This window comes from Mesoplodon bidens (assembly GCF_964165515.1).
Source record: "Mesoplodon bidens genome assembly, chromosome: 19".
NCBI lineage: Eukaryota > Metazoa > Chordata > Mammalia > Artiodactyla > Ziphiidae > Mesoplodon > Mesoplodon bidens.
The window spans coordinates 15,299,634-15,327,243 of NC_138179.1; the positions used below are offsets into that span (position 1 = coordinate 15,299,634).

A 27,610-nucleotide genomic window follows, 5' to 3' on the forward strand; every position below is an offset into this window, starting at 1 on the left:
CCTTTCAATGCAGGGGACATGGGTTTGATCCCTAGTCAGGGAACTAAGATCCCACATGCTGTGGGGCAACTAAGCCTGTGCACCACAACTAGAGGGAGGCCTGAGTGCTGCACAAGTAAGACCCAATGTAGCCAAAAATAAGTAAAATAATAAGTCTTTAAAAAAAAAAAGAAAAGATAGTTTATTATACTCATAGATTTCAAGAGAAGAGGGCATGCCATGCCAGAGAGGGCCACTTGGGGAAGCACTGGTATAAGTGAGAAAGCAAGGGAAAAAGTATGGGCAAGAGCCTTTATTGTGGTTTCTGTGGGAATAAAACAAGTGAAGCAGGGTAAGCAAGTTTTGGATTAACCACTTTAATTTCAGCAGGCCGTGGGTAGAGGGGCTGTCCCTGGTTGTCTGGCTTTCGGCCCTGTGGTGATTAGAATATGGTGTAGGGGCCCATAGTGTGAAGTCATTGGAGATACAGGCTCTGGATTTGTGGTTTGTATATGAAAGAAGTGCTTGTTTTTTCTCTCTAGGAATTAGCTAGCTCTGGGAGTGTAGTCTCTTCCTGTTAGCAAGGCCCTAGCTGTCAAAGCATCAGATTACAGCAGCTTAGAAGATATGGTTAATATATTTTTTCTCACATTAACCTTTTGGTTATATAGCCCTTCATTATTATTTTAATTGTTACCCTAGAGATTGTACTATATATTCTTGACTTATTATAGTTAACTTAAATGAGCACTTTTACCACTTCTCAAACAATATAAAAACTGTACAGTATTTCAACTCTTTCTCCTGTTTTTTGTGCAGTTTTTCTCATATATTTTACTTCTAAAATGTCCATTGATTCCCTTTGTTTAAAAAATATTTTATTTATTTATTTGGCTGCTCTGGGTCTTAGTTGCAGTGTGTGGGATCTTCACTGAGGCATGAGGGATCTTTATTTATTTATTTTTTTAGTTGCAGCATGCGAGATCTTTTAGTTGTGGCGTGCAGTATCTTTTAGTTGTGGCATGCAGAATCTTTAGTTGCGGCATGCAGGATCTTTAGTTGTGGCATGCAAATTCTTAGTTGCAGCCTGTGGTATCTAGTTCCATGACCAGGGATCAAACCTAGGCCCCCTGCATTGGGAGCTTGGAGTCTTAGCCACTGGACCAACAGGGAAGTACCGCCCCCCGCCGCCCCCGCCGCTTTTTTTTTTAAGACTCTGTCAGTAACTCCAGTATTTGAGTCTCCCTTGGGCCTATTTATATTTCCAGTTTTTTCCTTTTTCAGTATTTGGTCCACTTTTTAGCATGCCTTACAATTTGTGATTGGTTACTTTTTTTTTTTTTTTTTTGCGGTATGCGGGCCTCTCACTGCTGTGGCCTCTCCCGCTGCGGAGCACAGGCTCCGGATGCCCAGGCTTAGCGGCCATGGCCCACGGGCCCAGCCGCTCCGCAGCATGTGGGATCCTCCCGGACCGGGGCACGAATCCGTGTCCCCTGCATCGGCAGGTGGACTCTCAACCACTGCGCCACCAGGGAAGCCCCGTTACTCTTCTTTTTAGAGGAGAATTTGTAGATGTTTTGGATGGTTCTATTTTTCTTCAAAGACAGTTGTGGTTTCTTTTGGTAAGCTGATAGTATAGTGTTGAATCACCTTGAGGCTTGGTTTTAGGCTTTATTAGGGCTAGTTGATGTCAGTTTTGCCCTTATTACTAGGCCTTTGCCCTTACTCTTAAACCATGGCTCTTCTAGAATCCCAACTGACTGTCTAGGGTGTTTATCAAAGCTCAAGCAGGGCTTTCCTAGTGGTGCAGTGGTTAAGAATCCGCCTGCCAATGGAGGGGACATGGGTTCGAGCCCTGGGCCGGGAAGATCCCACATGCTGCGGAGCAACTAAGCTGGTACACCACAACTACTGAGCCTGTGCTCTAGAGCCTGCGAGCCACAGTTACTGAAGCCCACACGCCTGGAGCCCATGCTCCACAAGAGAAGCCAACGCAATGAGAAGCCTGCACACTGCAACGAAAAGTAGCCCCCACTCGCTGCAACTAGAGAAAGCCTGTGCACAGCAACGAAGACCCAACGCAGCCAAAATAAGTTAAATAAATAAATAAATTTATTTTTAAAAAAAGCAGTTTGGTGGGGTTTGAATTCCAACCTCCTTCTCTCCAGCACTTTTTGTCTTCTGAAAGCTCTGCTTATCTTTTTAGTCTTCCAACTGCTGTTTTCTTTTGGGTTTCTGGGAGTCTTAGGCAGTACATACTTAGGAGTTGACTGTTTACTTGAGGAGAATTCAGTTTTTTGAGCTGCTTCTTTTCAGCTCCCTCTTCTATGGTTATGCCTTTTTTTCCAATATATTAACCTTTAAAAAAATTGAAATATTGTTGATTTACAATATTATGTTAGTTTCAGGTGTATAGCAGAGTGATTCAGTTATATATATTTCAGATTATTTTTCATTACAAGTTATTGTAAGATATTGAATATAGTTCCCTGTGCTATACAGTAAATCCTTGTTGCTTATCTATTTTAGGTATAGTAGTTGTATGTGTTAATCCCACACTCCTAATTTATCCCTTCCCCACTCCCTTTCCCTTTTGGTAACCAGAAGTTTGTTTTCTATGTCTGTGAGTCTGTTTCTGTTTTGTATGTAGATTTATTTGTATTATTCTTTAGATTCCACATATAAGTGATATCATATAATATTTATCTTTTTCTGTCTGACTTCACTTTGTATGGTATTTTCTACATCATTCATGTTGCTGCAAATGGCAATATTTCACTCTTTTATGGCTGAGTAATATTCCATCATATATATACCACATCTTCTTAAACGATGATTGTGCTTTTTAAGTTCCAGATGCTTTGGAAGCTCCTATCTCTGGCCTCTCTCTTCAGCCTAGCTTCCTCCTTGGACTCTTTTTTTCCTGTTATACCACAAGTTCAGGGATGAAGCTGGAGTAAATTTATTGCTCACATTGTATACTGTTCTTCTCTCAAGGCTTCTAGTCTCTAAAGCTTTGCCTACATTTGTTGCTCTCCTGTAGTTTCATACAATTGTTATACATACATTGACTGCTTTGATTCTTGTTTGGGCTTTTGGGACAGTCTAACAGAAACATGGCAAAAATTAGTGGTGAAGTTTCCCTTGATTTATGTTTGATATTATTTGTACTTGCTAGACTTTTCATATATCCTACTCTAAAGATATGTCGTTTTGTTATTTATTTATTTATTTATTTATGGCTGCATTGGGTCTTCGTTGCTGCGCACGGGCTTTCTTTAGTTGCAGTGAGCGGGGGCTACTCTTCATTGTGATGCATGGGCTTCTCATTGCAGTGGCTTCTCTTGTTGTGGAGCACAGACTCGAGGCGCACGGGCTTCAGTAGTTGTGGCGTGTGGGCTCAGTAGTTGTGGCTTGTGGTCTCTAGAGTGCAGGCTCAGTAGTTGTGGTGCATGGGCTTAGTTGCTCCACAGCATGTGGGATCTTCCCAGACCAGGGCTCAAACCCATGTCCCCTGCGTTGGCAGGAGGATTCTTAACCACTGTGCCACCAGGGAAGCCCAAGATATGTGTTTTTGGAGCAATTGGTCTTTCATTGTTGATATTGAAAAGTAGAGAATTTCAGTAGGTTTTCTGTCTTCTTCAAACCTGTCCATATGATCTATCCAGTGAGGAATGTTATTGTCCTTTTCCTTTCGTTACAGGGACTGAATTAAATCACATATTAGCAAATTATCAATGATTTTTAAATTTTAAATAAAACTATAAAATTGCAGTATCCAAAATCCAGAACTGAAGTGGGTGTGTTTTGAATTAAGGTTGTAATGAGAACTAAGGATTGGATCAGAGAAAGGTAAAAAGGAAAGACAAGCAAGGGCTCCTGAAGGGAGCCTCCTCCACTAAATACTAAAAAATGTAGGCTTTATTCTGAAGTCTTGAGGGAACACTGAAGTGCAACAGAAATATTATATTTCCATTTGTGACATAGAAAGTTTATTTTTGTAGCAGTGTGGAAGAGAGTTTGGCAAGTGTCAAAGATCAAAGAAGGGAGGCTGATTATGAAGATTTTATAATTGGAAAGAAATGCTGAGAGCTCAAACTAGATAGTGGCAGTGAATTTAAAGCTTAAATTGATAGAATCAAAAGAACTTGTTTTCTGACAAGTTGAGAGGGTGGACACTGTGGTGCCTCACTCACGGAAGAGAATTATTTACTGGGGTTGGGGGAGTGGTGGGCAGGGAGAGCTTCTCTAGTGCTTGGACCTCCTTGTGCAGTATTTCTGGGTTTGTCTTACCCAGGCTGGATTATTTCAGAGAGCTGTGGTTGGGAGAGAAAGTCTCATAGTCCCAGAGTTAAGTATAGCAGGGGCAACAAAAGCTAATTGGTCTAAGCTAGATATCAGGAGCTGCCTTAGGAGAGACCTGGTGGTTAAACACAATGGGTGATCCTGGATTGGGAAAAAATTTCTGTAAAGGACATTGAGATAGTTGGTGAAATTTGAATATGGACTATATATGCACTGTATAATAGTATTATATCAATGCTAAATTTCCTAAATTTGATATATTGTTTTTCAAGAGAATGTTCTTGTTCTCAGGAAATAAATGAAGTTCTTTGGAACCAAGGGTAGGAATTTATCTCAAGTCCTATTCAATAATAAAAGAATGATAATGTAATGATAACAGTATATATTTTTAGATAAAGAGTTTCAAAGCAAATGTGGCAAAATGTTAACCAAGGATTTATCTATAGTAGGTGCCATGCTATAGCTCATGGTCCAGCCTGTGAACTATTTTCATTTAGCTTTCAAACTAAGAATGATTTTTACATTTGGAAAAACAAAAGGAAGAGTATGCAACAGAAAAAGAAGAAATGTATTTGGCCCAGAAGGCCTAAAATGTTTAATATCTTGTTCTCCACCCTCCCAACGCAGGGGGCCCGGGTTTGATCCCTGGTCGGGGAACTAGATCCCACATGCGTGCTGCAGCTAAGAAGTGTGCCTGCCACAACTAAAAGATCCCACACGCTGCAACTAAGACACCGTGCAGCCTCCCCCCCCACAAAAAATATATATGTATATAAAGAAAAGAAACCTAGGTTCTGGTTAGGACCACCTGAGGAACCATTGCATGGAAGCTTAGAGGAGTCAGGGGCAACTGCTCAGAGCAGGTGTTTTCTGTTAATTGTCTTGATGTCTGGGAAACATGTACCCTATAGATGAGCAAAGTTTGACTGTAGCTCACAACTGACTAATTTTGCTGTCATTCTATTTCTAGGTCACTAACATTCATATTTTGTAGTATCAGCTAAACCCATGTGGCAGTGTGTGTATGTGTGTGTTGCATATGTGAATGTGCACACCTAAAAGCTTCTGATTTTTTGTGCTCTCTCACCCCAACCTCATGACAGGGCTAAATGTGCAGTGTCTTTCTATAGAGTATATACAGGAAGGACCTTCTCATCAAATTTTTTTAGGTGACTAAAAATAGTTCTTAAAATATAGGTCTGAATTTTCATTAATTGACAGTAGGGGTCACCTTAAATTTAAAAATACTTCAATTGAGCCAGGTATTCTGGCTGTCTTCAGACAAGCTAATCAAGGACTGGCATCATAATAAGTGTTTGAAACCGAACCAAAGAGTCAGATATCCAAAAGGACCACTATCTCTAGATTGCCAGGAAGATAAACATTCTCTTTTAGTTTCCAGTACCTTACATAGAACCAACATGATGTCTGCAGATGGGCCATAGAACACTGGCTTTGGAACCAAGCTTCCTAACAAATGTGGCAGACCATGTATGATCCCAGTGAAGTCATTTATTTACTTTGTAAAAGTTTTTTTCTTTATTTAAAAAACTGAGATGTAATATTTACCTCTTATTTCCTAGTATAAGATTTTATTAATCTGTATTCTTTTAGGGGCTTGGCAAATTTTATATTTTCAGTGGTACAGCAAATTGTTTAATGTTTTAAGAAAAAAGATATAAATATAAAAAAGAAGGGCTTCCTTGGTGGTGCAGTGGTTAAGAATCCGCCTGCCAATGCAGGAGACAGGGGTTCAAGACCTGGTCCGGGACGATCCCACATGCCGTGGAGCAGCTAAGCCCGTGCGCCACAACTACTGAGCCTGTGCTCTAGAACCCGTGAGCCACAACTACTGAAGCCCGTGCGCCTAGAGCCCGTGCTCCACAACAAGGGAAGCCACAGCAATAAGCCTGTGCACCACAACGAAGAGTAACCCCTGCTTGCCACAAGTAGAGAAAAGCCCGTGTGCAGCAACGAAGACCCAATGCAGCCATAAATAAATAAATAAATAAATTTATTTTTAAAAAAAGAATTATAGAAAGACAATTTACATATAATTAATTGATATGGTGATTTCAGATCATTCTTATTAATTCATTAAAATAGCTCCCAAATGGATATTCACATTTTCACATTCACATTTGATTGGTTGTATATATTGTCTTTTTTTTGCTCTTTACAGCATGAAGTTTGTCCTTAGGCCTGTAGCCAATTTTGCCTTTACTCTTTTACTTTCAGATGGTGCGAAGAGATAACATGTAGTATTGTGCTCTTATTTAATTACTCGTAGCTCATTTAATTCTGTTCTAAATAGTATTTTAATTTTTTTATTTTTTGAATTATAATGGACCTACAATACTGTGTTAGTTCCAAGTGCACAACATAGTGATTTGATATTTCTATATGTTACAAAATGGTTACCATGATAAATCTAGTTACCATCTGTCACCATACAAAGTTATTACAGTATCATTGCCTGTATTCCCCATGCTGTACATTTCATCCCTATGACTCACTTAGTTTCTAACTGGAAGTTTGTACCTCTTAATCTCCCTCACCTGTTTCACTCATCCCCTCACCCCCATCCCCTCTGGCAAACCACCTGTACCTTCCCTGTATCTATGAGAATGTTTCCATTTTGTTTGTTTGTTTTGTTTTTTAGATTCCACATGTAAGTGAAATCATATATTTGTCTTTCTCTGTCTGACTTATTTTACTTAGCATAATATCCCCTAGGTTCATCCATGGTTTCACAAATGGCAAGATTTCACCCCTTTTTAATGGCTTAGTAATACTCCATTTTATTTATATATATATATATACACACACACAGACACACGCCATTATATATATGTGTGTATGTATATATGCAGCTTGTCTTCTTTATCCATTGGACACTTAGGTTGCTTCCATATCTTGGCTATTGTGAATAAAGCTGCAGTGAACATGGGGGTGCGTATAATCTTTTCAGATTAGTGTTTTTGTTTTCTGCAGAAAAATACACAGAAGTGGAATTGCTGTATTGTCTAGCAGTTCTACTTTTAATTTTTGAGGAAGCTCCATGCTGTTTTCCATAGTGGCTGCACCAGTGTACATCCCCAGCAATAGTGCATTAGGGTTCCCTTTTCTCTACATCCTCATCAACACTAGTTATTTGTTGTCTGTTTAATAGTCATTCTGACAGGTGTGAGGTGATATCTTACTGTGCTTTTGATTTGCATTTCCCTGATGTATCTGTTGGCCATCTTTATGAATTCTTTGGGAAAATTTCTATTCAGGCCCTCTACCCACTTTTTAATTGGGTTGTTTGTTTTGATGTTGAGCTGTATGATTTCTTTGTATAATTTGAATATTAACGCCTTATCACATACATCATTTGCAAATATCTTCTCCCATTCAGTAGGCTGCCTTTTCATTTTGTTGACAGTTTCCTTCCCTGTGCAAAGCTTTTTAGTTTCATGTAGTCCCATTTGTTTATTTTTTGTTTTGTTTCCCTTGCCTGAGAAGACATATCTGAAAAAATATTCCTAAGACTGATTTCAAAGAGTGTACTACCTATGTTTTCTTCTAGGAGTTTTAATCCATTTTGAGTTTATTTTTGTATATGGTGTGAGAGAGTAGTCCAATTTGATTCTTCTGCATGTAGCTTTCTAGTTTTCCCAACACCCATTTATTGAAGAGACTGTCTTTTCCCCATTGTATGTTCTTGCTTCCTTTGTCATGGATTAATTAACCATATAAATGTGGGTTATTTCTGGGCTCTCTTATTGATCTATGTGTCTGTCTTGTGCCAGTATCATAGTGTTTTGGTAACTGTAGCATTGTGGTATAGTTTGAAATCAGGGAGCATGATACCATCAGCTTTGTTCTTCTTTCTTAGTATTGTTTTAGCTATTTGGGGTTTTATGTTTCCTTACAAATTTTAGAATAATTTGTTCTAGTTCTGTGAAAAATGCCATTGGTATTTTGATAGGGATTGCATTGAATCTATAGGTTGCCCTGAGTAGTATGGGCATTTTAACAATATGAATTTCTCCAATCCATGAGTAAATACATCCTTCCATTTGTTTGTGTAATCTTCCATTTCTTTTATCAATGTCTTACAGTTTTCAGAGAACAAGTCTTTTACCTCCTTGGAGGAATTATTCCTAGGTATTTTTTTTTGACGTAATTGTAAATGGGATTGTTTTCTTAATTTCTTTCTTTCTCTGATAGTTGTTATTTGTATAGAAACTCAAGAGACTTCTGTACATTAATTTTGTATCCTGCAACTTTACTGAATTCACTGTTGAGTTCTAATAGCTTTTTGGTGGCATCCTTAGGATTTTTTTATATGTAGTATCAGGCCATCTGCAAAAAGTGATAATTTTGCTTCCTCCTTTCCAATTTAGATGCCTTTTATTTCCTTTTCCTTCCTAATTGCTCTAGCTAGTACTTTGAGTACTATGTTGAATAAAAGTTACGAGAGTAGTCATCCTTGTCTTGTTCCTGATCTTAAAAGAAAGGCTTTCAGCTTTTCACCATTGTGTATAATGTTGTCTTCAGGTTTGTCATATATGCCCTTTAATATGTTAAGGTATATTCCCTCTGTACCCACTTTGTTAACAGTTTTTATCGTAAATGAATGTTGATTTTTGTCAATTCTTGCTGGCCTTGTAGAATAAGTTCAGAAGCATTTCTTCCTCTTCAGCTTTTTGGAATAGTTTGAGAAGGATAGGTGTTAACTCTTCTTTAAATGTTTGGTTGTATTCACCTGTGAAGCCATCTGGTCCTGGACTTTGTTTCTTGGGAGTTTTTTGATTACTGATACAATTCATTACTGGTAATCGGTCTCTTCCTATTTTTTATTTCTTCCTGATTCAGTCTTGGGAGATTGTACGTTTCTAGGAATTTATTTATTTCTTCTAGGTTGTCCATTTTACTGGTGTATAATTGTTCCTAGTAACCTCATTTGTAATTTGTAGTCTGTGATGTCAGTTGTAACTTCTCTTTCATTTCTGATTTTATTTATTTGGGCCCTCTCTTTTTTTCTTAATGAATCTGGCTAAAAGTTTATCAATTTTGTTTATCTTTTTGAAGAACCACCTCTTATTTTCATTGATCTTTTATGTTGTATTTTTAGCCTTTATTTATTTCTGCTCTGATCTTTATGATTTTTTCATTCTACTAACTTTGGATTTTGTTTGTTCTTCTTTTTCTAGTTCCTTTACATTTAAGGATAGGTTGTTTATTTGAGATTTTTCCTGTTTCTCGACGTGGGCTTGTATTACTCTAAACTTCCCTCTTAGAACTGCTTTTGTTATGTCCCATAGCTTTTGGTTCATTGTTTTTCCATTTTCATTCGTCTCCAGGTATTTATTTATTTTTTCAGTGACCCACTGATTACTTAGTGTTTAATATCATATAGTTTAGCTTCCATGTGTTTGTGTTTTTGCAGTTTTTTTCCTGTAATTGATTTCTAGTCTCATACTGTTGTGGTTGGGAAAGATGCTTGATAATAATATAATAATAATATTTATATATGAATTTTTATTTTATCTTATTTATTATTATTATTTTTTGGCTGCGTTGCATCTTCATTGCTGCATGCGGGCTTTCTCTCTAGTTTCAGCCAGCGGGGGCTACTCTTCATTGTGGCGCGTGGGCTTCTCATTGCGGTGGCTTCTCTTGTTGCAGAGCATGGGCTCTAGGTGCGCGGGCTTCAGTAGTTGCAGTACTGAGTATTCATTACTCAATCCTCCTTCTTTTTTTTTTTTTTTTTTTTGTGGTACGCGGGCCTCTCACTGTTGTGGCCTCTTCCGTTGGGAGCACAGGCTCCAGACGCGCAGGCTCAGCAGCCATGGCTCACGGGCCTAGCCGCTCCGCAGCATGTGGGATCTTCCCAGACCAGGGCATGAACGTGTGTCCCCTGCATCGGCAGGCAGACTCTCAACCACTGCACCACCAGGGAAGCCCCTGATTGCTATTCTTTGCCTTTAGCTCAGCTTTCATCTCAGCAAATGAGTTTTCTAATTTTAATTGGCTCCTCTTTATAGTTTCTAATTCTTCGTTACAGTGGTTGGCATTTTTATCAATAGCTTTCTTAATTCCTTCAGTATTTTTATTACTTCCTTTTTGAACTTGGGATCTCATAGACTGGAGAGGTCTGTTTCTTTTTTTAAAATTTAATTAATTTATTTATTTACTTATTTGGCTGCATTGGGGCTTTCTCTAGTTGTGGCGAGTGGGGGCTACTCTTGGTTGCGGTGCGCGGACTTCTCATTGTGGTGGCTTCTCGTTGTGGAGCACAGGCTCTAGACGCGTGGGCTTCAGTAGTTGTGGCACGCAGGCTCAGTAGTTGTGGCTCGTGGGCTCTAGAGCACAGGCTCAGTAGTTGTGGTGCACGGGCTTAGTTGCTCTGCGTCATGTGGGATCTTCCCGGACCAGGGCTCGAACCCATGTCCCCTGCGTTGGCAGGTGGATTCTTTTTTTTTTTTTTTTTTGCGTTATGCGGGCCTCTCACTGTTGTGGCCTCTCCCCTTGCGGAGCGCAGGCTCCGGACGCACAGGCTCAGCGGCCATGGCTCACGGGCCTAGCCGCTCTGCGGCACGTGGGATCTTCCCGGACCGGGGCACGAACCCGCGTCCCCTGCATCGGCAGGCGGACTCTCAACCACTGCGCCACCAGGGAAGCCCGGCAGGTGGATTCTTAACCATTGTGCCACCAGGGAAGTCTCGAGAGGCCTGTTTCATTGCTTGTTCTTTCAGGAGATTTTTCTTGTTCTTTTAATTGGGAGTGGTTCCTCTGCTTCTTTATTTTACTTATATTTCTCTGACTCTGTGCATTTAGGAGAAACCCTTATCTACTGTGGTCTTGAAGGGCTGTTTTTATGTGGGAGCACCCTTGTGTAGTCTGTGTGAGTCTGATATTTTTGGTGCAAGGACTGTTTTTAATATGGGTGCCTGCCATGTCTTTCTTCAGTGTGTGGTGGCTTTTATTCTCTTGATAGGAGGTGTGATTGGTGTTGTAGTGAGCAGACAGCCTGCACTGGATGTTGAGTGGGGCCTCCTATTTGCTCTGTAATTGTCACAGCCCTTTTGGGGGTAAGGTCTGCTCCCCAGTTGTTGTAATAGAAGCCCCTAGATCGGTTTCTGAGCTGTGATGTGAGGTAGGTGGTACTGGAGCACCTCTGCTGGGAGAGGAGCCACTGAGTATTCCTCTACAGGAGCTGTCCACCAGGAAGTGCACTCTGTGGTGTTGCCTGTCACGTTATGTGCACTCACAAAGTACACTGTTGTTGGCACTACTTTCGGCCCTGCCTCAGTCAAGGGAATGAAGGCAGTCAGCCTGGATATCCCTCAGGCTTTGTGCTCACAAAGCCAGTAGGGCAGATCTACTGAAGTCAGGCACCTGGACGTTCCACGGGGGCTACAGAATCAGCCCATGTCCTGGCCCTGCCTCTGCATGCCTGTGTCCGCAAAGCCTGTAGCTGCTAGCGCAGGACCACCCCAGCCTTGGAAGCAACAGTAATCCACTGGGATGTCCCGCAGGCACAGAGCTTACAAAGTTGCCAGTAGCCGTGTAAATCCACCAGTCTCACAGCCCCTGAGGGTAGGCTCAGATTTCAGCCCCACTTCTGCATGTGGACAACCCACCAGCACAGAGGTGGTAGAGGTGGAGCCACATTGACTGTGAGCTCAGGTGAGCTCGTTGAGAATGAGGCTGCTATGATGGGGCCCCGCCCCTCCCTTTACATGTGTGTTTAACTATGTGGCTTCTATTGTGGCCCCAGGCTCTATCCTGCGCACACCCCCGGTTGCAGCCCAGAGCACCCTCCAGCTCCTTCCGGCTGTCTCCACACAGCCAACCCCAGCCCTTTTCCCAGGTCTGTCCACTGAAGCCCAAGTTGCAGCACTCAGCCCCTGCACGCACCAGCAGATGTGCATCTCGGGCTGGGCAGTGCAGCGAGGTGGCCAGGACCATCTGTGCTGGTTTCTCTCTGTTCTGCCTCCCACAGTCTGGTTGCTACACTCTCCTCTGAGCCTGTGAAGCTCCTTATCTGTCCCAGCTGATCTCCCAACCAGTGAAAGGGGTTCCCAGACTGAGGGAACCTTCCTCTTTCATAGCTCCCTCCCAGGGGCACAGGTCCCATCCTGATTCCTTTTTTTTTTTTCCTTCATTCTACTCTGATATGTGGTGCTCTTTCTTGCAGTTTTAGTTGTATTAGATATTCTGCCAGCGTCCAGTAGGTATTCTGTGAGAATTCTTCCACATGTAGATGTATTTTTAATGTATTTGTGGGAGGAGGTGTGCTCCACGTCCTTCTCTTCTGCCATCTTTATCTCGAGAAGCAGTTTTCTTAATGTCCAAGAAAGAAGTTAGGAGTAAGGAAATGAGGAAGGCTAGAAATAACCCTGTTGTATGTTGAATTGGAATTGGAGGTGTCAGTAGGAACTCCTCTCTCTCCTCTCCTCTCTCTCTCTCTCTCATGCACACACACACACACACACACACGCAGATATACACATATTTATAAAGAATAAAAATTCCTTTTATTAAATGTAGAAGGACTAAGGGAAATAATTGTTTCAGCCAAGATCCACTAGTAGATGCTAAAATTAGTAGGTTAAAGTTTGAGATGAAACAGGATATATGCATAATCTCAAGTATAGCCCCAAAGATATTTATTAATTAAAATGGAAAAATCAAAGCATATATCTGGCAGAGACTACCTTAACCAAGTGATCAAGGTTAGTATCACCGGAAACATCGACATCATTTATCTCCTTTCTGAGATGACACCAAGAAGGATACATCATTCCTGTGGCATTCTCATTTAAAATCCATAAACAGTATAATTATGAGGAAATATCAGGTAAACTCAAATTAGGGAACATTATACAAAATAACCTGTACGCTTCAAAAGTGTCAAGGACATGAAATACAAGGAAAGATTTAAGAACTTTTGCAGATTTGGAGGAGAGAAAGGCAACATGATAACCAAATATTACTGCAATGTAGGATCCCAGAATAGAGAAAGGTTAGTAGTGGACTTCCCTGGTGACGCAGTGGTTAAGAATCTGCCTGCCAGTGCAGGGGACATGGGTTCGATCCATGGTCCGGGAAGATTCCACATGCCGTGGAGCAACTAAGCCCATGCACCACAACTACTGAGCCTACATGCCCTAGAGCCCGTGAGCCGCAGCTACTGAGCCCACGCGCTGCAACTGCTGAAGCGTGTGCTGCTAGAGCCCGTGCTCCGCAACAAGAGAAGCCACCACAATGAGAAGCCTGCGCACTGCAATGAAGAGTAGCCCCCACTTGCTCCAACTAGAGAAGGCCCTGCACAGCAATGAAGACCCAATGCAGAGAAAGAAAAACAAAGGTTCTTAGTGAAAAAATTGGTGAAATTCAAATAAAGCCTATAGTTTAGTTAGTAGTTAATAATTTTACCAGTGTTAATTTCTTAGTTTTGATAATTTTATTATGCAAGATATTAACATTAGGCAAAAGCTGGGTGAAAGGTATATGGTAACTCTCTGTACTATATTTGCAACATTTCCGTAAGTCTAAAATAATTTCAAAGAAAAAAAATTTTTTTAATTCACTAGTAACCAGAAAGGAACTTTTTCCCCAAAATTGGGGAGGATGTAAGTTTCTGTTGACTCTTTTTTTTTTTACTTCAGAAAAACAATATACATTTTAGAAATTAAAATTTCTAGGAAATAAAATTGGTAGTTAAAGGAATATGTTTTATTATTTTAAAGACCGTAACTTTAAGATTGAGCCAGTGATATACTATTCTAAAGTCATAAAACATCTCTAAGTATTCCTTTCTTAATCTATAGGGGAAAACTCCACTCATTTATTTCTTCTTTGTATAAAAATTGTTTTTTCCCCCTCAAACAGCAAGTATTATACAGATGTTTAATATTTTGGCAGTATTATGGGTTTAGTCTTTTTTTATGGGCACCTTAGGAATGACACTACAATTTATTAATAAATTAATAAATTTAGTAATTTATTAATAATAAAATGTTATTTCCCTTGAGAAAATATGGTTCAAATTCTTAACAATTTGAGCTTTTGGTTTATACCCCAATTATAAATTGGAGACAAAAATAAGAAAAACTCCATCTATAATTTCACTACCCACGGACAGCTACTGTTAACAGTTAGGTATATAACTTGTAGAATTTTGTGTACACGTGTATGTGTGTGTTTGATGTTGCTCACGTTTGTTTAATTTCTGGATTGGACACAAAATAGAGAAGAGGGACCCAAGGATATAGATATTTTAGAAACAACCCTTTTTCTATATTACAGTTTTGTCTGAGTTTATGCTTATACCTTTCCTCTCCAAATACACTAATATAGAGAAATATAGAAAAAAGGAAAAATATACATAGAATCTTAGAAATGGGCCCAATAAAAAAACCCCATTGAGAAAATCCCTGAAAAATAGCCATTCAATATGCTGGTAGGAATTGTTTTTATTGATTTTATTTAATTTAATTCATATATAATAAATATACAGATATTAAATATATAGTTTGATGAAATCAGATAAATTATACAACCAACAGTTCAACATATAAAATGGTGATAGTTATAGGAATGGATATGAAGAGATAGAGGATGGAATGATTCTTGTTTGAATATACCTCTTTGGATAATAAATACTTTATATACTTAAAAATTAAAATTAATGTGTATGGGGGTAAGGTTGTCACTGACATCAAAGGCAAACAGGAACAATGAACCCAACTGTATTTCAGACATAACCACATTGAGGGGAAAAATAGAACTAATATGAGTAACTTTTGTACATAGTATTTTAACTGTATACTCTCAGTCTGGTTGGGAGAGGGAAACTGTAGGCAAATCTTGAACCCTTCTTAATAGACTTGTTCCATATTTGTATGGGTGTGACGGATCTGAAACTATATGTTAAAGGATTAAGTGGGAATTCCTTGGTGGTCCAGTGATTAGGACTGGGCGTTTTCACTGCCATGGCCGGGGCTCAATCCCTGGTTGGGGAACTAAGATCCTGCAAGCCATGTGGTGTGACCAAAAAAAAAAAAAAGGAGGATTGAGTAATGAATAATGTTGATGTTGTTTGGGGTCAGGATCCTAACTGTGAAAATATGGAAAGAAATATGGAAGTGGGGAAGGTAAGGAAGAGCCCTGTGGGTTTGATTGGATAGGAATTAACAGTGTTAATATGAAATAATTATATCATATATGTGTGTGTGCATCTCTTAGCTCTATCTGCTGCAAGATTCTATTTGTAATGACACCCAGTAGTAATGAGCACACTTAGCACTCAGATCTTGAATTTAATTCCTAACTAAAAGGAACAAGAACTTATTGGAGGAATGTCTCATTTTGTTGCAGGGGCAGGGAACATAAATGATAAGCCTTAGAAGACCTTGTGCCAGAAAGTTAAAAAGTGCTTTAAAGAAAGAAAAAAAAAATGGGGCCTGTCAAAAAGACATTGGAGCCAGCTTATAGGGGCTTCCGCTGGCCAAATCTGGAACAATTTGAATATCAGTATAAAGATAGTAATGGATTATAACCCATTTAATAAAATAGGGCTTCATAATTTCCATGATAGATGATGGATGGATGGATGAAAAGGGGGGTGTTTTCCTTATAATAGAATGCCTGACTGATAAATGTGAAGGGAATGGTAGAGGTGGGGGGAGGAAATGTGCATTTTGTAATCATCATAGTGAAGATTGTTTTGGGCTATTATCTTCAATGTTTGCTAAATCTAAGGGAAAATTTTGATGAGCAGGATGTTTACGTGGTTTTAAAGTATCTCTTCACAGATGGTTTGTTATATACAAGGCAGGAAACAGTAACTTTAACTATACACATTGGAAAAACACGGCACCTTTAGTGGGTGATGAAAATTGGTAACACCAATGAGGAGTGGACATATTGTATATACCTCCAGATATGATACCCTGGGAAGGACACAATATCACTCTTATAGTATTCTTGCCAGGTGTGTATAATCAGAATCTAATCTTGAAGAAATGTCAGACAAGTACAAATTTAGTTACATTCTCTAAAATACCACAGTGTATTCTTCAAAAATGTCAGTATCATGAAAGACAAAGAGGGGTTATGGAATTGTTCTAGATTAGAGGAGACTAAGTAAGCACAATATGTGATCCTGAAGGGAGAGAAAAACATGTTCGTGAACATTAAATATTTTTACTTTTTGCTTTTTAAAAACATGAATAAGCAAAAGTCGTTATCTCCTTTTAACTTGGTCATTTAATTTTAATCATCATTACTAGTACATTTGGATTTTAATAGTCACGTTTTGGTTTAATTTAGTATTTTAAAATAATATTAGATTTGCAGATTTCACAGTTAGTACAGTGTTTTTCCCTATAGTCTTTGTCTAGTTCCCCTAATGTTAATATGTTACATAATCATGGTACATTTATCAAAACTAAGAAATCAACATTGATAGGATACTAGTAACTAAACTATCTACTATATTCTGTGTACTAAATTTTGCCAGTTTTTCCACTGTCTCTTCTCTGTTCTAGAATCTAATCCAGGATACTTCATTGCATTTAGTATACCCACTTTTAAATTAAGCTTTGTCTTAGGCCAATTAAAAGTGTAGCTGTTTAATGCAAAACAGTGGAATTAGGTCCTTACCTCATACTATAGAAACTATAGAAAAATTAACTCAAAATGGATCAAAACCTCAGTGTCACAGTTAAAACTATAAAACTCTTAGAAGAAAACATAGGGGTAAATCTGCATGTCTTTAGTTTTGGCAGAGCATTCTCAGATGTGACACCAAAAGTATGAGCAATAAAAGAAAAAAATAAATTGACCTTAATCAAAAATAAAAATTTCTGTGCTTCAAAGTAGTGAAAAGACAACCTACAGAATAGGAGAAAAAAATTTGTAAATCATATATCTGATAAGGGACTTGTGCCTAGAATATGTAAAGAACTCTTATAACTCAATCAAAAGACAACCCAGTTTTAAAATGGGCAAAGGATCTGAATTGACATTTCTCAAAGAGAGATGTACAAATGGCTAAGGAGCACATGAAAAGATAATATCATTAGTCATGAATCTTGAAAAAAGCCAGTCACAAAAGACCACATATTACATAGTTCCATTTATATGAAATGTCCAGAATGGTCAAATCTCTAGAGACACGGAAAAGAGACACGGAAAAGTAGATTAGTTGTTGCTTAGGGCCGAATGGGTTTTTTTTTTAATGAAGAAAATAATTTTATTGTAAAATACACATAAAATTTACCGTTTGACTGTAATGCAAATTGCAATGAACAATTTGGAGTTTCTTTTTGAGGTGATGAAAGTTCTAAAATTGTAATGATGGTTGCATATATCTGTGAATGTTCTAAATGCCACTGAATTGTACACATTAAAATGGGTGAATTGTATGGCATGTAAATTATATCTCAGCTCTTACAAAAGAGCGCAATATAGCTGTTTAGACATGATTAAAATAAAGAGGTTCGTAGATAGATAAGGAGAGAACATTTTGGAAAAATTAATTTATATTCAAGCAGGATGTCTGTGGTTAGATCCGCTTCACCCATTACAATAAGTGGTGCCAGTTTCCTAACCAGTACACCGGTAATTGAAATTGGCATGTGATTAAGTTTCCCGGGGCCCACTTAACTGAGTGTCTTTTTTTTTTTTTTCCCCAAGCCACTCTATAGAGATAAAATTTACATATGTGCTGTCTTTTTTTTAACAAGTTTTAAAGTATAAATTACATACCATAAGTTCACCAATTTTATGCCTACATTTCAATGATTGTCAATAAATATGAGTTTTGCAGCCATCACCATAATCTAATTTAGAACATTTTATCTTGGGAACTCATTAAAAATCTGAATTGAAGATGAGTTCTTCCAACAGATGATTTGAGGTGGTTCTGATACTTTTAGTTAACCCATTTAAAATATTTTGCAGCTAGTCTCATGTGCCTTCTTAATATATAATCATTTTTTTAACACATGGAAGTTTGGCTTTTCTAGTTAACTGTCGTGTTTCTGTTACATTTTTATTACCCTTTTTCAGAATTACCTCAACAATGTTAAGTAATAATTGTGATAGCATTTTAGCATTCTTAAGCCTGATTAGCAGTAGTTTACAATAGAGGTGATTTATCATGTTAAGGAATTACCTTTCTAATTTGTGTTTCCTAAGAGTTTGGCCTTCTTTGCAATTGAATACATTTAGAGTTGGGCACTTCTGAATTTTCAGGATTTATTGAGCATTTATAAATATGTGTGTGTGTGTGTGTGTGTGTATTTATTTATTTATTTGTTTGTTTGTCCCCCCCTTTAACTTTTAAAACTTGTGGTAAATTATGAAATTTTTTTTTCTAATATTAGAATCTTTTGCATTTCTGTAATTTTATCCAAATGAAAAACTATATATATTAGTGGGGTTTTTTTTGGTTTTTTTTTTGTGTGTGTGTGTGTGTGGTACTCGGGCCTCTCACTGTTGTGGCCTCTCCCGTTGTGGAGCACAGGCTCCGGATGCGCAGGCTCAGTGGCCATGGCTCACGGGCCTAGCCGCTCCGCGGCATGCGGTATCTCTGGGGCACGAACCCGTGTCACCTGCCTCGGCAGGCGGACTCTCAACCACTGCGCCACCAGGGAAGCCCTATATTAGTGTATTTTATCCAAATGAAAAATTATTTTAATGCTCTGTAATATTTTTAAATTTTCATTTAGAGTTTTCTTGTCTATATTTACAAGTGAAATTGATACCTTTCTATTTTGTGCTGTTTGTGAGGTTTTAGTTATTGGGTTATATTGCCTTCTTAAAATTAATGGGCTAGCTTTCCTTTTTTTCCCCCCTTACATCCTGGAAAGTTCACCTGGTAAAACTATTTTCCACTGAAGAGTATTTTAGATTTGTTTGTTTGTTTAATATTTGCTTATTGGGCTGCGTTGGGTCTTCGTGTGGCAAGTGAGATCTTTGTTGCTGTGTGTGGGATCTTCGTTGCAGCATGTGGGATCTTTAGTTGTGGCATGCAAGATCTTTAGTTGCAGCATGTGAACTCTTAGTTGCAGCATGTGGGATCTAGTTCCCTGACCAAGGATGGAACACTGCACTGGGAGCTCGGAGCCACTGGACCACTGGGGAAGTCCCTATGTTTTGTTTTGTTTTTTTTGCTGCTTGCGGAATCTTAGTTTCCTGACCAGGGATCAAACCAGTGCCCTCGGCAGTGAAAGCCGGGGTCCTGACCACTGGACTGCCAGGGAAATCCCCACTCAAGAGTATTTTAAAGACAATTCATTGGTGTTCTTTTCAGTCTGCCACCATTGTTTGTTTTTCTTACATTTCTTACATTTTCTTCTTAAGATCAGTTTTAGTAATTTATTCCTTCCAGAAAATTGTCCATTTCATTGAGATTTCAAAATTGATTAGCATAGGCTTGTATATACTAGTCTTGTTTTGTCTCTCTGTTATAGTGCTATTCATATTTCTGTTTTTTCCTCTTAACTAGATCTCTCAAAGATAAACCCTGCTTTATATTTCTTTCCAAAGTACCAGTTCCTGGATGATTTGATAAGTTTCACTATATGGTTATTGGGTTTTTTTGTTTTTAATGTTCTTTAAAGGCAGTTTTGATGTTCCTTTTGACATGGTAGCTCATAAATGCTTTTATTCTCAAAGAAATTATTGCCCAGATTTAATCTGTTAATTTTTACAATAGTTCTTTCTTTGTTTTTTTAGGCACGAGATGTGCGCACCAATGAAGTGGTGGCTATCAAGAAAATGTCTTATAGTGGAAAGCAGTCCACTGAGGTAGGTGAAAATATTTATAGTCTTTTTGACATGTTAGAAAAAGACATACTGTTTTTAATTAAGGGTAGCTGGGAATTTTTTCAAAAAAGTGTAGCATACCTAAAAGTATATGAATATTAAGAATATATCTCAGTGTATTTTCTTTCACAAACTGAGTGTACCCATTTAACTTGTACCTAGAGCCATAAACAGCATATTACTGGCATTCCAAAAGCCCACCTGTCCCCCTGCTTTGAATTTTTTAACTGTGGTATAATATATTACTTTATCTTTATCATAGAAGGCTTATCAGTTTCTAAAAGAGTAAACTAGAATAAGATGCATTTAACAGTAAATTATATTGGATGTAATTTTTTAATGATTCAGACATTAAGGGCTGATTTAAGCAAACTTTAATCAGCAGACAATATATATCTAGTCTGAAAAATAAAAAAAATACAATTATTGATACTACACTGAGTATACTTTAGTTCACTAATATTGTGAGTAGTGCTTTTTAGTATATTTATTTTGTATAATTGCATAAATTTATTTTATGAAATATAGTCTGCTTTTAAAAACTAGGATCTGTCAGTCTTTAATTTTTCAATGTAATTATTTTTAATTGTGGTAAAATACACATAACAAATTTACCATCATAACCATTTTCAAGTATGTACTTCAGTGGCTTTAAGGACATTCACATTGTTTTGCATCCATCACCACCATTCATCTCCAGAACTCTTTTCATCTTGAAACACTGAAATTCTTTACCCATTAAACAATAACTCCCCACTCCCTCCTCCCCTCAGCCCCTGGATATCACTCTTCTGTTTTCTTTCTCTATGAATTTGACTACTTTAAGTATCTCATGTAAGTGAAATCATGTAGTATTTGTCCTTTTGTGACTGGCTTATTTCACTTTACATAATGTCCTCAAAGTTCATCCAAGTTGTGGTATGTGTCAAATTTTCCATCCTTTTTAAGGCTAATATTCCTGTGTGTGTGTGTGTTTGTGTGTGTGTGTGTGTGTAAAACACTACATTTTATTTATCCATCCATTCATCTGTCAGTGGATGCATAGGTTCCTACTGCCTCTTGGTTATTGTGAATAATGCTGCTGTAAATATGGGTTACACAAATTTTTTTTTGAGTCCTTAGTCTCAGTACTTTAGGTATATGCCCAGAGTTGGAATTGCTGGATCAGTCTTTAAAGATTTTGGTTTTCTACTTTTTTGGAATCTCTTTATTTTATGATAAATCTTATTTTTGTAACGATCATACTATGAATATGATAACACTATTATGATTGTATCACTGTTCCATCATTTTGTTACCTAAAAAACTCAGTTTCTTACAGGATTACTCTCATTTATATTCTATTCTGTAGCACAATTTCAGAACTAAGCTTTCATAGGCAAACTTGTACTGTGTTGGAGTCTGTTTGATTAGTCACACCTAGAACAAAAAGTTTCATTTAGGGCATCATCTTTTCACATCTAATATTAACGTCTTTCATGAAATTTTTTTACATTGAAAAATGCAGGGTTTTGTTTTATTTTGAAAGTTTCAAATATCATTCAAACTTGAAATTTAAAGGCCATGAAACATTTTCTGAGTTTAGCATCTTGTATCTTACACATTTTATATAAAACACTGTGAACATATTTTGCTGTATTTTGTTGAGGGCTTGTGAAATAACATCAGCGATATATGATCTTACATTCTAGTACAAAACATTTTTTAAAGTTTCCTATTATGCCAGTTTCCCTGCTTTTAGAAATATGGTCCAAGTCAGTGGTAAAGGTTGAAAAAATGAAAACAAGAACAAAAAATAGATTCCTCTTTCTCACCCCACAGCTGCTAAGCCTCTGGAGTCTCTGGGTGTAGACCCGGTAAACAGTATTTTTAGAGTTCTCTGGTTGCTTCTTAAGAGTAACTATGTTTAGGACATGGCCTAAGTGTCTAAGGTTGTCATGGAGTAGCTTATGGCTGAAGGTTTATCTGTATTTCCTGGTAGGTGTCATTGAGGAATGCTCTTAGTAAAATATGTAGGGAAATGTTTTCATACTGTTTTTTTTTTCTTTGAACTTTCCCATATAATAACTAATTGTTCTCTAGCATTTTTTTTTAGGAAGTGTGCACTTTACGGGTTTAAATCTTCATTTGAATTTAAAAAGCAAACAAAACCTTAACGTTTGGTAGAACACATAACCCAAAAACACAATAGATGAACTTAATGGTATGTAAATTATACATCAAAAAGCTGCAAATAAGAAGGGAAGATGACCTTTTGAAGAAAAATCACTAAATATGGTATATAGTTTTCATCGGCATGTTTGGTGTGTGGTTATAAAATTTTAATAAGACTCATTGATGATAAGTTTTACCAAACTAAAATTTGTCCTACCTTGAATGAAATAATTTTATAAATTATGTAATTGAGTTATAAACTATATGAACATAACTTTTTAATTTATTATTTTGATATTTACATATTACAAATGAAGTTTAATGTTCTCAATAACCCTTCTTAATCTGATAACTTTTTTCTTATATAACTTTCTCAGGAAAAGCAGCTGTTCATAATTTTTTCCTTTATTCGTTTTTTTTCTCCCCATAGAAATGGCAGGATATTATTAAGGAAGTCAAGTTTCTACAAAGAATAAAACATCCCAACAGTATAGAATACAAAGGCTGCTATTTACGTGAGCACACAGCATGGGTAGGTATATGCTTCCCCCTTGCTGTAATTTTAGTTGGTTTCTGTTTAGAGTTAATTATTTCAAGAACGTCTCAAAATGGTTGTGTAAGGCCATGCAGAAACACCTTGAAATGTTAGTTCATTCTGAGAGGGAGAGTAGCTTTTCCTAGAACTCCTAGGCAGGAGAGGGAATGTATGTTTTGCGAGTTTACTGCAGAGATTTAGCTGACATTTATGTACATTTCTTGTACTCATTTTTTAAGGTAAATGGTGACTAGGGTTTGTTTTACTTCAAACACTCTTCTTGATCGCCTTGGTGAATTTATTTTATCTCAAGTAGAATCTTTTTAATAATATATTACATGGTACATGGTAAAATATTCTCTGACATTTTTTAGTAGTATCATTCTTCAAATGGTTTATCAAACATTGTGAAAGCAATCCTGTTACTTGAGGATGAAATGTAGCCTATCTTTGACATAAACATATTGTAATCTATTTAACCACAAAGATCTTGGTGAAGTCCTGCTGAGTCCTGGTGAAGTTTGAACTGATTATGATTCCTTGGCTGAATAATACTAATGCTAGAGAATTGAGACACTTTGTTACAAGAAGTGGTGATTAATTTTGCCCCATTGTTACCGCTGAGGTGATACGGTAGTAATACTGTAGCATTGTGGGCATAACTGTATCTTTTAATAGAGAGGCTAAATTTTCTTTAAATGGAAATGATCCCTTATTTTGAATAATTAATAAGTCACAGCTAATTATCATTTTAGTATCCTGAACCTAGATTTGTAATGTTTGGTGCATTTTTATCCAGTTTAATTTTGGTGGTGATGGCAGTACTCCTGAACACAAGGCTGTGGTTAAAGAAAAAGCAGTGACATTGGGGAGATTACCTCTCTGTCTCTCACGTTTCTCCATTTGTAAAATAAGGATAGTAATAGGGCCTACCTCATAAGGTGGTTGTGAGGATTAAATTAGTTTTTTTAAAAAAATATTTATTTATTTATTTGTTTGCACTGGGTCTTAGTTTCGGCAGGTGGGCTCCTTAGTTGTGGCTCAGAGGCTCCTCAGTTGTGGCTGGCAAGCTTCTTAGTTGTGGCATGCGAACTCTTAGCTGCTGCATGCATGTGGGATCTAGTTCCCTGACCAGAGATCGAACCCGGGCCCTCTGCATTGGGAGCACAGAGTCCCAACCACTGCGCCACCAAGGAAGTCCCTTAATTAGCTTTAATATATATAAAATATCTGGCACATAGAAGGTGCTCTGTGTTTGCTTTAACTGTAACCTAAGCTTTGTATATATAGTTCCAAAGGACAGTTTTTTGCTTCCTAGCGATTACTAAAGTATTGCTTTAGTACTATAGATTAATAGTAACAGAATATATATATTCCTTTATAATTTTAGTGGTAGTTATATATGAAATACACATCTTATACAAATGATTATATGTTGGTATTGTAAAAGATTAATGTATTATTAGCTTAACTTTACATATGCACTTAATATATTACTAGATACATAAATACTCATTTTTTAAGGTAAATGGTGACTAGGGTTTGTTTTACTTCAAACTGTCTTCTTGATCTCATTGGTGAATTTATTTTATCTCAAGTAGAATCTTTTTAATAATATATTTTAATGCTTGTATAATTTTTCTTCCCATGTAGCTTGTAATGGAATATTGTTTAGGATCTGCTTCAGATTTACTAGAAGGTAGGTTTCCTTTAATCATTAAGAAAAAACAGTATTAGCAAAATAAAATGAGAATTCAATAAAAGGTTTCTTAAATAATGTACAGATTTTCCAGAAAGAATAAAAATCTTAACCTTTCTATATCCTCTGCATAGTATGCACTATCCTCATTAAATGTAATGTAATAGCATAAAAAAAGGGATTTTTCAAAAAAAAAAAAAAAGGGATTTTCTCTCATTTTGACTTAAGTTTTTTTGGAATCTTTGTCATTCAGCTTAATCTGTTCCTTCTGTTCATAATGAAGATATTAGAATAAAGGGAGAACTTTTATTACTTTTGTTTTTGTAATCACCAAATAATTGCTTAATGTTGTTAGCTTAAAGGAAAATTGGCTGTGGACTATATACTTTAACAGCTAGGCACAACTGTATACTAGTTGTAAAGTTCAATAGCATTATTTTATTATCTTTGGAAGGAAATCCCGTCTTGCTAAATGTTAGTTTTTAAAAATTGCCCTATATATTAGGTATGTATTTTTAAACAAAAATGTTCTTTATAATAAATATTTTCAAATAACTTTCTTATTTTAAGTTCACAAAAAGCCATTACAAGAAGTGGAAATAGCAGCAATTACACATGGTGCTCTCCAGGGATTAGCCTACTTACATTCTCATACCATGATCCATAGGTAAGCACTTTGAAAATTATTATATATTAACAAGCAAATGGCTTGTTACATTATTAACTTATTAACCCTGAAAGTTTTGTCGATTATAGCCAAATAAAACCATTTCTTATAAACTCAGGTTTTTTAGATGTCCATGTTAAAAAGTACATACTAGTACACTTGATCTCTTTGTTTAGGATAATTTTTATCTTTGTCTATACATGTTGCTGGATTTTCCGAAGTTCAGGCATACCTCATTTTGTTATGCTTTGCTTTATTGTACTTCACAGATACCTCGTTTTTTACAAATTTAAGGTTTGTGGCAAGCCTGTGTCAAGCAGGACTCTAGGTGCCATTTTTCCAACAGCACTTGCTCACTTTGTGTTTCTGTCACATTTTGGTAATTCTCACAGTATTTCAAACTTTTTCATCATTTTATTTGTTATGGTGATCTGTGATCATTGATCTTTGATGTTACCATTATGATTGTTTTGCCATTTATTAGCAGTAAAATATTTTAAAATTAAGGTATGTACATTACTTTTTTAGAGATAACACTACTGCATATTTAGTAGCCTACAGTATAGTGTAAACATAACTTTTATATGCACTGAGAAACCAAAAGATTCATATGACTTGCTTTATTGTGTATTCTGTTTGTTACAGTAGTCTGGAATCAAACCTGTAGTATCTCTTAGGTATGCCTGTATGTGCACTTTATGGATTTGTGCACATTTAATTGAAATTAATTGTAGAATCATTTAATTTGGGGAATGGAAAAGACATTAGGGATTATATAGTCTTACTTTTTTCATTTTACCAGTGAAGAAACTGATGCCCTAATTTGTGACTAATTTCCCAAAGTTTACAAAGCCAGGTGGATTTAGATTAGAACTAAACCTAGATCTTCTGTCTTCCTGGTAACTGATAATGCCAGATTTATTCCATTGATTCCATGATAGGGATAAATAAAAGATACTTAATACTTTTTATGCTTTGAGTATTGATCCTTGATGATCCTTGATAATGAATAGTAAAATTAAGCCATTCCATAATGCATTTTTAGCATTGGTATTGGTTTTACCTGTTTTAGAAGGAAATTAGCATTTTTTGATTATATATGTGAATCAGGCAATACATGTTAAACTATATAGTAGAGTCAATTGTGAGTTAATGTGATTTTTTTTATTAAGATGAGGATTGTAAGGTCCAAGAGAAATTTACATACTAGTAAGTAAGTGAATAGAAGATTTAGAATTATAACCTAAGGTATTCGCACTGCACAGCTTGTGGGATCTTAGTTCCCTGACCAGGGATTGAACCCAGACCCAAGGCAGTAAAAGCACTGCCAGGGAATTCCCTAAAGTACCTTCATTTTTAAAAAACAAATGGAAGGAAAATAGATTAATTTAGTATTATGTCCATTACAATAGTAAGAATTGACAAGTGCTTGGGAACTTAGTTTTTCTGTTTTTGAAAGGTTAAGTGTATGTTATGGTGCCCATTGGACATACAGTCCCATTTTATGAATATCCATAATTTTCTGGGATCATGGATATTACATTATCCATATGTTTGTTTTCATTTCATATCCTAAGGGTGGAAATGATATGAATAATCCTTTTTTAAAAATTGGGGGCATGAAATTCTTTTGTTTATTTATTTATTTATTACATTAAGTAGGTTACTCAGAAATCTTAAAATTATGAAGGAGTGGTCTGCTATTTAAATTTAATTTTTAAAACCATTATTTGTACCAATAAACAGAACCTCAAATGAAGACTATACACTTTAATTACCTGATTTTCTGTCCTGTTTTTACTGCTATTTTGCCTTCTCTTTTACAAAATTGTTACTATATATGAATTCTGTATTTTTTGTATTCTAATTTGGATCTTAATTCTCATCCCAATTGAGAGATTATCCTAGGACTTAATTATTTTGATTTCTCCTTCTCTGTTTTACAAATTTTTATTTGATTTTTATCATTTTTTTACACAACCCAGTGAAGGAAAGAGAAATAATTTTCTGTGTTCCTTAAACCCAGAGATATCAAAGCAGGAAATATCCTTCTGACAGAGCCAGGCCAGGTGAAACTTGCTGACTTTGGATCTGCTTCCATGGCATCTCCTGCCAATTCTTTTGTGGGAACGCCATATTGGTAAGAATAATCTTATCTGGATTTGATCTTCATAATTGATATTGTGTGTGGTTGTGTGTGGTTGTGCGTTTTTAAGATGTCTTTTTCCTGAAAATATAATGTTATTTTGGACATTTTAACTTTAAGCATTATAGTTAGTTTCAAGTACAGATTTGGAGTGCTCCCCTTACATCCCCCATTTTTTAAATTTGTCCCCCATTTTTTAAATTTGTCCCCCCCTACAGTTTCCTTCCTATGATTATCTGCATCATATATTGGGTGTGGGAGTGGAAACATTCAATAAAAATTCAAGTGGGG

General features: G+C 36.7%; 1 protein-coding gene across 1 annotated transcript in view; it reads left to right on the top strand.

Moving 5' to 3' along the window:
* The window catches only part of TAOK1 (TAO kinase 1), a 160,876-nt gene that overhangs the window by 69,423 nt on the left and 63,843 nt on the right, over window positions 1-27,610 (top strand). Inside the window, exons 3-7 of the mRNA XM_081219238.1 lie at window positions 20,029-20,100; window positions 22,703-22,804; window positions 24,461-24,506; window positions 25,077-25,173; window positions 27,200-27,313. Coding sequence (XP_081075364.1) covers window positions 20,029-20,100; window positions 22,703-22,804; window positions 24,461-24,506; window positions 25,077-25,173; window positions 27,200-27,313 — 431 coding nt within the window. The remainder of the gene's footprint in view (window positions 1-20,028; window positions 20,101-22,702; window positions 22,805-24,460; window positions 24,507-25,076; window positions 25,174-27,199; window positions 27,314-27,610) is intronic.